The sequence below is a fragment of the Ixodes scapularis genome, unplaced genomic scaffold (genome assembly GCF_016920785.2).
Source record: "Ixodes scapularis isolate PalLabHiFi unplaced genomic scaffold, ASM1692078v2 PGA_scaffold12__126_contigs__length_90152505, whole genome shotgun sequence".
Lineage (NCBI taxonomy): Eukaryota > Metazoa > Arthropoda > Arachnida > Ixodida > Ixodidae > Ixodes > Ixodes scapularis.
Window position 1 is genome coordinate 11,282,966 of NW_024609838.1, and position 13,001 is coordinate 11,295,966.

The following is a 13,001-nucleotide window of genomic DNA, read 5'->3' on the forward strand; positions in this document are numbered from 1 at the left end:
TGTTTCAAGAATTTACACTCTAAGAAATGCCTGCGCGTCTACTTTCCCGCAAAACACTCGAAGAGCCAATCTCTGCGATCTACGAAACAGCTCAGCGATTGATGAGATGGAACATCTGTTCAGACCTCAAACTTAAGCCTGCGTTGTGGCGTTGCGCAATGCAAGCATGACGCTTTGCATTGCGTAATGCCACAGCGCCGACTTCATTTTTAGGTCTAAACGGATGTTCCTCCTCATCATTCACTGTGCTGATTTCCTAGATCGCAGAGATTGGCTCTTTGAGTGTTTTGCGGGTAAGTAGACGCGGAGGCATTTCTTAGAGTGTACTTTGTTATTAAAACTACTAATAGGGAGTTTTAGCAGACCGCATTTCCCCCTCCGCTAGCCCTCCGCTACGAAGAAACCGCCACTGCGCCTCCGCGCCGATGGCCTTGACTGTAGAGTTCCGGGTAGCGGAGGGGCTGAGCGTAGCGGAAAACACGGTCTACTAAAACTCGCTAATGTGAGAAAAACGGTTATTGCGTAGTCTAAGCTAACATTTAAAGTGTTGAGCTTGTCTAGTGTTCGCTCAAACTGTTTCGACGGTGTACACGTCAGCGTTAGAAGAAATTCGTTGCTTTAAAGGTTCGGCTTTCGCAGATCTGCTTGGATAGCACCCTGAAGTTTCCGGCACCTGAATGGTCGAGGCTCAAAAACCTCGCCACGTTCCACGAAGGCAAAGAGATCGACTGCAGTCTGAACATTCGCTACGGCACAAACTGCGAAGGCCAGTCCAGCGTAAGTCTCACAGACCCGCGTGAGGTCACCCAAACTCCGAAACTTCAAATTCTTTTCCTAAAAATACCACTCCGGGTGTCTGTTTTATGCTTTTTACATGATTATAAGTCTGACGAAGTGAAGCATGCTTTCCCGGCCGCCAATACTGCTAGCATTGGATAAGATTCCTGTAGTTTACTTGTTGGTGTAAACCAACTTCAAACTTAATCAGAAAATATTTTTTTTTCTTTTCATAGGTAGAATGAAATAAAATAGTTTTATTTCCAATGCATACATTTTCAAAAAGTACAATGATGAGCCGGTGTAAGCCCTAAGGGCTTGTGTACCTGGCTGGGCACAGTGCGTAGCAAATCACTATGTCTAATATGAGTATAAAAGGTTCGTTCCCCACCGAAATCACTCATTAAAAAAAGTATGCAGGGATTAATAAAAGAAGAACGAAATACGACATTACACTGACGAACAAAATGCACTGTCCTAAAAAAAAAAGAATCAAGAATCAGAGGGAATAAAGTATCCAACATCTAGCAATCTAAGTTTACTGGTCTATTTATTTATTGTACTTTTCCGGTGCCCCTAAACAGCCCGTAGGCCTACATAGGGGTGCACCGTTGACACTTACATGCAGTTTTGCATAAAAAAGATGCACGCAAACGCACGTATAATTTGAAGAAACGAAAACGTGAAATATAAATGTAAATGAGAAAAGTGCATAAAGTTGAAAACAACACTGTTTGCTAAAAAGACTGATACAAGAGAGCGTCACATTATAAAAGCACTAGCAGAGACCGCATACTAAAACTTTCCCGCAAAAAGATGTCTACTTCGGGCGTGTTTGCGACACTTGACATGTTAAAATTATACTGGATACGCTCAATGGGTCTTAAGCTTTTTGGCTCAGAGGAACCGAAAACACGATGGGAGCGAAGAGACCTTCCAGGTACAGCAATGAATACGGATGAGGTTAGCTTGGGGCAATCTATGAAACCGTGAAGACATTTGTGTAAAAATAAAAAGTCTCGTGCCTGCCTCCTTTCGGAGAGGCAATGCAGGTTTAAAATCTTCAACAATCGCTCATGGCTGAAATAAATTCGCCTGTTAAAATAACGATCGTAAAGTAGCCGAACAAACTTCTTCTGTACATTTTCAAGTTCATTCGAGTTTGTCTGGTTTAAACGATTCCAAACAACGCTGGAGAAATCCAGTTTAGACAGGATGAGGGATCGGTACAAATGCAAAAAGCAAGAATATCCCCTAAAGTTTCGAGTCATTCTGGTAATCGCGCCCAAAGTACGGTAACATGTATTGCTCAAGTATGCCAGATGATCAGAGAATTTAAATTCACTGTCCAAGAAAACTTCTCGATCACGTACAACTGAAACGCGCTCAATCGAGCACTTGTTCAAAGTGTAGTCAAAGGTGTTAAAAAAATGTTTTCTCGAAAAAGATATAACTTTTCTTTTAGCCGGGTTGAGAACCAACTTGTTGTCCTTGCACCAGTCTGCCAATGCTGTAATATCTTGCTGTAGTTTATTGCACTCAGAAAAGACAACAATAGCTCGAAAAGGCTTAACGTCATCAGCGAATTGTAACATTTCCGAGTGATTTATGCATGAGCAAATATCGTTCACGAAGATGTTGAAAAGCAGAGGCGATAGGCTAGAACCCTGCGGGACTCCCGACTTGAAGAGGTACGCGGTTGATTGTGCACCACCGTATGAAACAGAATTCCATCTGTCATGCAGATAGCTCTGAATCCATTCGCAAAGTGGTAAGGAGATACCATAGGACGCAAGTTTTTTAACTAGCAGTGAATGGCTCACTAGGTCAAATGCTTTTTTAAAATCAAGGTAAATTGCGTCGACCTGCTGCTTCGACCCTAGTTTGGCACCCACAAATTCCGTAAACGCGATTAAGTTTGTTTCCACAGAACTATTTGGCATAAAAAAAAAAAATTCGTAGTGCATTTTTTTAAAAGTTTTTGTCTTGATGTGATGATGTGGCAGCAAATAGGAATTCTAACATGCTGTTGAATATATGAGGCACATAATAAATTAGTTAGTTTATTCACCCTGTCCAGAGTCAGACCTTCCGCCCTAATGCCGGCATTACATGGCTTCTCAACAAGAAGCAAAAGGGAGAGTACTCACACAAATAAATTCAACAGCAGATAAAAGTAAAAATATTCGCACAAGAGAAAGAGAACATAATGCAAAGGAGAAACAACAACGATAGATTGAATTATGATGGCTTTACCCCTTGTACCGGGATATCACAACCCATCCCTGGACAGGTTGGCCACACTCACTTACCGGTCATTCCCACTGGGAGCGGATCCGTGTTCGCAAAGCGGTTGCGAACGCGGTTGTATAAAGACCCAGTGCAATTGCACGCGCACTCGATGTCATCGAGTGCGCGTGCAATTGTACTGGATCTTTATACAACCGCGTTCGCAATCGCTTTGCGAACGCGGATCCGCTTCCAGTGGGAATGAGCGGTTCGAAAGAGTGCATAGACACTAAGATTTCTGCTCTAATAGATCATAGCGCGCTCAAGCATCTTCATATACCGGTCAAAATAATGTTATTTTTGTTGCTGTTTCTGATTGCCGGCAGATTACCTTCAACGGCAAGTTCACGCACACCGACGACGACGCACAGCAGATACGAGAAAACGCCGAAGCAAAGCCCCGGAGCCCCAACCGCCTCCGGCCGTTCTACCTGCGCGACATGTACTCCAAGTGCGTCCACCACCAGAAGCTAGGAATCCCGCTCAATTACTACTGCGTCAAGTACATGTACTACTCGAGCCGTCTTGGCAAGCTTACCATGGACGTCGAGTACAAAAAACTCAAACCTGTGAGTGTTGACGCGTCTCCTTGACATCGTGTAGTTGCTGCTCTAACAAAGTGCTCTTAATCCCCATTCCTCCACTTCGCACGTTCGCCGCCAGGCCGCTGTCGTTTAGGCCGTATATTTGGACGAGTGCGAGCACCCCGTTTCTAGGAGTCAGGTCTTTGACGATCGGTGACTCCGCCTCCTTCGGAGCTGGGTAGAGAGCCGAGATCGAAGAGAGGGCCCAACCTCTTGCGAATCATTGGCCGACACCTCCTGCGGAGGTTGGTAGCAAGTGCGCACGCGCTGTGTTATCGCGTGCGTGGCGAGGAGGAAAGCAGGCGGAACGACTGAGACGCTTGCAGACGACCAACGCTTCCGTCATTTCCTCGCAGTTTGTATTGCAAACGCGGTCTATAGACCACGTGACCATGAGCGAACAGTGCGGAGCTCGTTGTAACATAGTCCCTCCAAAGTTGGGAAAACGGCGAGTAATTTGTGTGGATATTCATCGTTCTGCTCACCCATAAAATAAACTAACCGCAAACGCTGCAGGCCTCCGCGGTTAGTGTTTGGCCACAGATGGCTCTATGCTGCGTGTTGTTTCGCGGTGATGCCGCGCAGACGGACTTGGTATACGCATGTTGTGCCTTGACGGCGCGAACATCGTCGTGCGTGTGGCGTCTTTGAAGGAAACCCCGAAAAGTCTAGCGCTCTAACAAGACAAAAATTCGGCATAGACACTTAAGACAGCTTACGTGTAAGAATGCGAAAGAATTCCTACGCGCAGCGCATTCCTACAAGCATTGTGCAACGTCTTCCCTATTTCACGCGGCGCTCCGGCGGTGACATCACACTCCCCCACTGCGCACACGCGATGAACGCCGCCGGCTTCACGACGGCTTCCGTGACGAAGCATCTGCGTTGCTGTGCTTTTCTTTGAGTTCAGTTTCCGAGGCGCGTGCTTGGTGTCGTGAATTTACGTGCCGTTTCGCTCAGCCAATGGGAATTTAGCTGCCGTTACACTCGACCAATGGGACGTTAGCTGCCGTTTTTCACTGCCATAGACAACGCCGGCTTCGCTCCGTGGAACAGTTAATGCTTTCGCACTAAAAACGTGAAGTTGACGTCTAAAAAGGGCGGTCGCACACTCCGCCCTTTTAGCCCTACTTTTTTGCGTCTCCCCGTTTACACCGAAGCGCGTCCTCGTTCACTTCTTCAAAAACGTCTAGGTAACAGGGCCGCACTGCTGGATCTTGACCGGCAAAGACCGGAGACCAGCGCAGGACATAAACGGATACAAGTGCTGCCTCGGCGCTTGGCTGCGATTCGTGTCCGATCCGTCAGGATTCCAGTTGAACGCAGCACACACGTGTTCAATCTGCGCTCCGCGGAACGCTCCTCTGTAACAGAAGTGCGTTACAAAAAGAATGAAAACAGCGGGGAATCTCTTTCGAATGCCTGACCTCCAGCGAGGGTTTGTCACGTTCCGCCATGTTTTGGCGACGTGTGCGCTGGAGGCTCACAAAAGGCCGAAGTACCATCGAAAGCAGGGACGTTGAACTGGAAGCGGAACAACGGAAATACCTTCTGCCATTCTCCCTCTCTCAGGGAACATGGGCGTTAGCCATATAACAGATCTCAAGTTTTAAGAAAAGTAACTCGAGAGCTTCGAAACAAAGCTTATGGTACCGTAGCATCGACTTGAAAGTCACCTTCGTTCGTCTGTCTCGTTCCAGCTCCTTCCCGGCCTGTATTCTCACCTGACCGAGTATCACTCGCATTCCGAGGACCACGTGGGCTTCTTCGAAGTCATCGGGGAGCACATGGACGGTCCCACCGGAAAGCTGCGCGTCGTGTCCCAAGTCCCGCCGCGCCACAAATGCGCCGACGTGCTGGTGTCCACGTCAGACGGACATCACTTCTTCCATCCCCACGTGCCGCTCTATTCTCACATTCTGGAGCCGAGGGTCTTCGTGGCGTTCGGTTACACCAACATCGCCGAGTACACGGCGTACTACAAACAGAGTGAGTACGGTCCGCCCGTCTGACAAACACAAAAAAGGAGGCGCTGTGCATATCAGCCGTATTTACCCGATTCTAACGCGCAGCCAATTTTTTATACTCAAGAATTAATCTAACGTCATCCCGATCTCGGTTTCGTATTCACTTTTTACGGCCATTGCACAGCTTAAGAGACGCAGGGCCTGCTGAATCCAGGGCATCCATTATTGCTCCGCAGCCAATGAGATTGCAGCATTAGCCGGTAATAATGGCGAAGAACCAATGACGAAGCGAGAGACGTGAAAAGTCGCGGGTTTCCTAAGCTTATGATGACCCTATAGCATCCAGAGGCAAACAAACCCGGAGAATACTGACGGGTATCTTCGTGGAGCGATATGCGGCGAGGTGACGTGAGCACCACCGCAGAGGCGTCCTCAGGAGATGTTCAGGCGGTACTAACAATCCGGATCGGGCGTCGGACATCTGAGAGCTAAATTCGTCGACGATAGCGTCTGGAGTAAAAACCAGTCTGGAGTAGGAGCCGCGAAATTCAACTACTATACTCCGTTTTAAAGCGATAGCTTTAAGGAACTCGCGTCGCAGAAACGCCGGCGTCCGCGGGACGGGAAAATCCCGATTGGTCGATAAGTAATTCATTTACCTTAAAGAAAAAATGTGAAGGACTTTAGGCGTGGCGAGATGGAACCCGAGCTTCGGTGGTGAGCCAAACACGCTAACGATTAGGCCATGCAGACACGCTTGCAAGGCTCGAGAACGAGCGGGGGTTTATATTTAGCTGTCGCGTTCCAATCTTAAAGGCGAAGCTTAAGTGTCCTCCTGTAACGTTTACTTCAAGCCCGACCTCACCCGACGTATACGAACCAATGGAGTCTATCGAAGGGCGTCAGAAGTGCGTTGTCACGGCGCTTAGTGTCTTGGTGCGCTTCAGCTATTATCGGCTAGATTAATCACACAGATTGATAATGTCTTAACCCTGCGCATGATTTCTGCGCGTGATCGCTGTAGCCGGCGATAGCGTTCCGACACCATATGCGGAGAGAAAGTTGTCTGCTTCTTGCGTGGGAGTCGCGATGACGTCAGAACGACTTCGAGCTCTGATTGGCTTTGAGTGAAAGGATAGTGGGTACACCTCAACGCTAGGTGCCTCAAGGTCTACCCACTATTTTTTTTTATTTTTTTCAATCAGCCGATAAGAGCTCGGCGTTCCTACATGATCGCAACCTCTTTGCGAGAAGTAGACGAACTTGCGCTCCGTATACAGTGAAGGGAACGTCAGCTTCTTTCCAGCGTTGCTAAAGCTTAAGGACGTGGGAGCAGCTTCTTATGAACACTTCACCTGTCACCGACTATGGGGGATATTGATGCGAGTGACTGTTCCTGCGGGCTTATAAAAGCGAGGTCGTTCTGGTGGTTTCTGTACGAAAGACGAAGCAGCTGAGGCTGTGGAGCAACGTCGGGTAGCTTGCGGCGTCTCCTTCTCATTTTATAGTGCTGTACTTGTCAAGGGCTGTATTATAGGTGCAACTTGCAAAATGAAACATTGAGTTACTGTGCCTGGAATTCTTCCCTTATTTATGCCTTGCTCCATGAAGTACGATTCTCATACCCTATCTCGAAAATGAGATCGGAAATGTACCTCATTATACCAATTCGTAAAAGGAAAAACACATAAATTATGCGACCGTTCATCTGGCCCTACAAATCCCACAAAAACTCGAAGTTTGCATTATGTTCCAAACCTTCGTTTTTCTGTGCTGACTCGGTTCAGTTCGCCTCTTTGAACCGACCCTATGATTTGAGGGGTAGGGAACAGATCGACCTCAACCAGGCAGTTTGGCTGCGCCACCGCGGCCCTGATGCATCCAGGGAACTTTAGTCTTTTTGCACCTGCTATGATCGCGCTGGAGCTCAGCGCGTGCAGAGCATCAGACGGAACAAGCTATCTCGTGCACGGCCGCCTGCCTCCTGCGAACTAAAGTTACGTCGGCGTCACCCATGCGCTGAACGCTTGGTGATATCGGTCTAGTCTCGATCCTTTTGTGTCAAAGCGCTTTAACTGAGATATTTTATTTTCAAGTGGTAGCAATATGTTCAACGATACAAGATTCATTCGAGTGAGATTCGGAGCAAAGTCGGAGTCTGCTGAGGATATACCACCTAAAAGGCAAGGCCTGTGGACGACGTCAGTCGCCCTCTTTCATGCGCGGAGGGATGCGTTTAAGTAGACCTTATCGCCGCATACTCTTGGAACCACTGTCTGCACAACTCGTAGTTCTAAGCGTCCCCCACCGGTTGTTTTCTTTAGATAACCCATCGTCTACAAACCGCTTTCTGGTGTATGCTTGCAGAGTACTGCGACCTTCAGGGGTCCAGCGTCAGGACCTTTGACGGCATCATCGTCCAGCTTCCGGAAACGAACTGCTTCAAGGTGATCTCCAGAGACTGCACGCCGGACAACAAGCGGTTCCTTATCCTGGCCCGCTCTACCGGCAACCCAGCTCTCCCCAAGGTATGCAGCCTGTCTGTGTATCGCCACAGGTATGTTCACCGGCGTGAGACCTTGACATCGTAACTGCTGTGAAGTAGGCGAAACACCCCAGGTGAGCAGCCATCAGGGTCGGATGTATGGGTCAGGGTCTGGAGGGAAGGGAAGGGGGAGGGGGGAGTTTCTTCAAAGAGACGTACGTTCTGCAATGAGACGGATCTAACGTCGGGGGTGAGTCATCGTCCAGATATATTTTGTTGACGTAATAATTGCCATTTCACCTAAAAAGGAAATTTTCTTTTTTTTAAATCATAAAATGCTTGTTGTTGTTGGGTTTTTAAATAAAACAAGAAAAAGCTGCCCTTGAGTACCTCGAGAAAGGGCGGGGGGCGACCGCTCTTACTCTTTAAAAATCCATTTCTGGCAGCGGCACTCTACTTGCTAACAGAAACGCCAAACGCCATTTTTGGGCAGGCCAGACTCCAGCTATTCAAACCTTTACAGAAAAAATTTCACACTTTTTTGTATTTAATAGCTCCATAATTATTGGATACTACTATGTTAGATAAAATATATTTTTGGACTCTGGAAGATCTGGATGATATATTGATGTCATTCTACCGTTCAAGGTATATTTGTTTTAGCACCCGCTGGTGGTAATCAGAGTAACAATATTTATCTATTTCTTTATTTTATTTATAGCGGAGTCACTGAAGTTTTAGACACAAATCCGCCAAAAACATCAGAACGTAGTTCCTTTTAAGATGTCCCCCCTTATTACGAGGGTCCCTGTCCTTTGTAAAATTACCGCGGCTTGACTTCTGCCTCTCTTTCATTCTTTCTCTCATATTGACGGGACTTTTTGTTTTTCTTTTATTGGCCGTTACAAGTTATTCGCTGCCACTTGCAGGCGCTCAAGATGTTCATTCACAACACCAAGATCGAGATCCTCCAGATAGCCGCGGACGCCGGACTCGTGGTTCGTGTGGACGGCAGCAGGGTCGAAGTACCGCTGGCAGTGCCTTACAGCCACATGAGCCACGGCGCAGAGCTTTTCAAGATCAAGCTGAAAAGCAAATTCTACCTGATCGAATCGAGCTCCTACGGCCTCAGCGTCGGATTCGACGGAAAGGTACTCACTGTTCAGGTGAGAAACGTACTCTTTAGTCGTGGGCTGAATGAGCGACTCAGAGTTCAAGAAACCCCTAGGGTGGCCAACTCCAAGAAATTTATTATCACTTTGCAACCAATGAGACTGCTTCGTTGTTCAATAAGAACAAAGTATGAACATAAGCCACACCCTGCTGTTATTAAGCTCTCAGCGAATTTAACAAGGCTTCCGCGTTTACGGAGTTTCTTTTTCTTTCATTTTTTTAATATTGGGGAAAAGGGGGGGGGGGGGGGGGCGAGGGGGGTGTCGGTTAGGGGAAGGGGCGTATTAGATTTTGTGTTTCTTTTTGTAATTTGGTTATAGCTTAAGCAATTTACACAAAAACAGCAAAAACATAAAAAAACTCCCTCCCCCCCCCCAAAAAAAAAAAAAAAAACATTGAACACAGAACACAGAGGGGAAAACGCATCACACTCGACCGCGTCAACGATCGCCCGACTAAGCCTACACCGCCTGCACCGGTGCAGAAGTGTAACCCCGAGCGCATTCGATTTAAGGATGCAGCAAAGAGAGTTTGCGCCGCGCTGTTCGATTTACGAAAGTGTAGCGCCATTTTTACGCCTGGCGTACACTTTCTGCAATAGCTCGTTTTGGCAGTGTAGGCGCGAGGAGGAAGTGCACATTTTTAGTCAATTGGCGGCGCTAGTGCAGCGGCACTGCACCAGTGGCACACCTGCCGCACCATTCCTACACCGGAACCACGCTATTTCTGTACTTCTAAATTGAACGCGCCTATTGAATGGATTAGTGTCGTGATGTAGGCGATTTGGTTCATGGTAGACGGAAATAAACAGCGCGCAAAAATAGACAAGGACGAAAGGAGGATGCGAACGACACAAGCGCTAAACTCACAACTAAACATTTATTTAAAAAAAATAAAAATACCAACGATGTAAACCGCATTATCGCTTCAGCAATTTTCATAAGTAATTTCTTTTTTCTGAAGAAAAACAGATGATTGGCTGACGCATGCATCTTTCCCATGTTTTGTTATTGCATGCGCTTCCAATGATTCTCTGGTAGGTTTATCTGTGCCCACCCGATGATGGTGATGTTGAATTTGGGCTGGTATTTACAGGCACAACAATGCAGAGGCAAGTGATCCCCAGTGGTCGACCGGAGTGACCAGTCATGTTCACGTGCCCTGTCATTAATGCATCGGCCAGTTTGGCCGATGTGCACTCTTCCGTAGCTTAGTGGGATCTTGTATACAACACCAACCACACAATCAACAAGTGTACTTGTTCTTGTGCTTTACGGCACATTGGCTCTTCCCTCAGCCTTTTCCGCAATTCTAGGACAGAGTTGCGGAAACTTTCGAGATGCCGAAAAAACAATGGGGACGTCAAACCGCCCAGCCACCTTTTTCAAATTGTGCGAAATTTTATGCATGTAGGGGCCACCTGGGGTCTCGTTGTGGGTCTTTTTTTTCTGACTTAACAAGACCCCAGGTGCTCCCTGGGGCCTTGCGCACTCTAAAAACTACAAAATCAAAGGACTTAGGATCTTTTCTCCGTGGCCTCTTTCCTTTAGAATCCGCTGCTAAAAACAGACAAGAACGTTAAAGGTGGATCGCCCATGGGTGATGCTGATAGCATTCAGCTATTGAGTGAATGCTAACAACAAACCTATGGCTTTTTTTTTTCTTTTTTTGTAAGAGTTTCTGTTATTTTTTTTTATCTTGGATCTATTAAATAATATCTGGCTCGAAAGGTGCAAACTAGGTAGGGGAGTTTCAAGTAACGTACGTTCTGCTCAATATTTCGCAAGAATAACCATCGCCGGCCAGAGTGGCAATAAGCAACATCATAAAGTTGCGCTCGATTTGTGGGAATACCTCCCCCTATCGCATTGTCGGAAGGTAATAGGCGCTGTTGCTTCATTTCAGACCGCCAGCTTCTATCGTGGCAGCCTGTGTGGACTCTGTGCCGACTACAACTACGACAGGCTGAACGAACTTCTCGGTTCCGATCACCAGGTTCACAACGACACGCTGGAGTTTGCCGAGAGCTACGTCGTTCCCTCTAGCGACTGCACGCCGCCATGAGCGTGATGAAGCCTGGAGGCACATCATCATTCACTTGTGCCTTGTCAGCCTGTATTAGAGCGCGTGTCAACAGTAGGTCGTTAGTTACAGGTTAACCGGAGACCATGTTTCTACGCACTCTTTCCGACAACGAGGACAGAATCAATGTTTATGTTGTATCTACTGGGAGCATGTTAGTTGCACCAAAATAAAGGATACCGAAAGAAAGTCGAATGTCAGGCCGTCTTATGTGGGTTCTCTGTATTAATGTTCAAGCTGGAATGACCTTCGAGATACCTGCAGGGCACGGTCAAGTGAGCAGACTTTGGGGGCTTGTACATTCTTTCTCACTGTCGCTCAGATGAATGAAAAATGTGTTTAGAGTTACCATTGCTCGGTCTTTCGCTGCAGCCACCGCCGTTTACTGAATTAAGTATATATAGACTACAACTCGTCGTTTGCAAAGCAGGAGATATTTTTGTTTGTTTTTCTGGCCCAAGCGCAACTCCACTTATTTTGTAGTTTGGTATACACGGGTGTACACATACATAACCATTTTGAATGTTGTTCTTTTTCCTCGAAGTTATGTTATGCACAATGGGGAGGTTGGACACGGTGTGCGTCAAAAATCAAATCCGGGAGTATTACGTGCCAAACCAACGAAGAGTATCTGGCACGCCTCAGCGGAGGACTCAGCATTAATTTGGACCACCGGGAGACCTTTTGCGTGCAATGGGAAGCTCCTTTAGATGGCGCCTTCTCCAAAATAAGACTCCATCATGCTGAGGCCACCTAGGCCGGGATTTAAACCCGCCACCTAAGGATCCGTAGGCAGGCACTTCGCGTCGGGACCACCGAGACCGCTACGAGGTTCATCCGATGCCCTCTGTTCGGTGCGCAACGTGTGTTGTAAACCATTCCAATATAATCACCTTATACCCGCCGCCATCTTGGTTTAGTGGGCTGTGAAATGCTTTTTGAGCATGTGCAGTAACTTTCTGCTGTGACATTCCAGACGATGTACTTGTGCCCAGAGCCCAATGACTCGGCTTTTTTTTCTCGCACTAATGCAAAGGTGTATAGGGCGACAGTGACAAGGCTGCCGAAGCTCTTGAACCCACGCAAGGACTAGCTAGGTGCAAATTGCAGTATGCCATTGGCACAAAGAAAGATAAAATAAAACATTTAAGGAGACAAACATAGACATACACCATTATTTAGAAAAATGGTGCTTCTCGTCCGCTTTAACCATTCTTTCAAATGTGAGCCCGTCACCTTTAAATGTTTTATTCTTTCTCTGTGTATTGTCCACAATGCGCTTCCCGTATCTACCTAGCATATACCGTTGGCAGTCTACGCCTTCTTTATTAACACGTTGATCTTTCCAGCCTTGCTCAAAGCCAAACAAGCCAGAATCTTAACCGAGATGGTCTCAATCAAAACAAAATTGGCAACAACGTTTTCGACTACCAGTCTGTGTCCACTAAACCAGTACCGCCTCCAGCGCTCAAGGGGACAACTTCCTACAGCGAGCTGGGCGATTTCAAGCGCGGCGACTGCGAGCGAGCAACGTACTTCATAACCGACAACATTTTATTAACATGCTCTTCGTCTCAGTATGTACAATTTAAATCAAAACCTTCCGTGTCACATGCACGTAAAACTACGCACTCTCTCTCAAAA

At 47.1% G+C, this 13,001-nt stretch overlaps 1 protein-coding gene across 1 annotated transcript in view; it reads left to right on the plus strand.

Annotated features, from left to right (window-relative positions):
- Positions 1-11,492, plus strand: part of LOC8040861 (vitellogenin-1-like) — a 55,369-nt gene extending 43,877 nt beyond the window's left edge. The window contains exons 21-26 of the mRNA XM_042289262.1: positions 640-777; positions 3,393-3,635; positions 5,351-5,639; positions 7,985-8,145; positions 9,032-9,268; positions 11,181-11,492. Coding sequence (XP_042145196.1) covers positions 640-777; positions 3,393-3,635; positions 5,351-5,639; positions 7,985-8,145; positions 9,032-9,268; positions 11,181-11,339 — 1,227 coding nt within the window. The 3' untranslated portion in view covers positions 11,340-11,492. The remainder of the gene's footprint in view (positions 1-639; positions 778-3,392; positions 3,636-5,350; positions 5,640-7,984; positions 8,146-9,031; positions 9,269-11,180) is intronic.
- Positions 11,493-13,001: the final 1,509 nt, after the last annotated feature.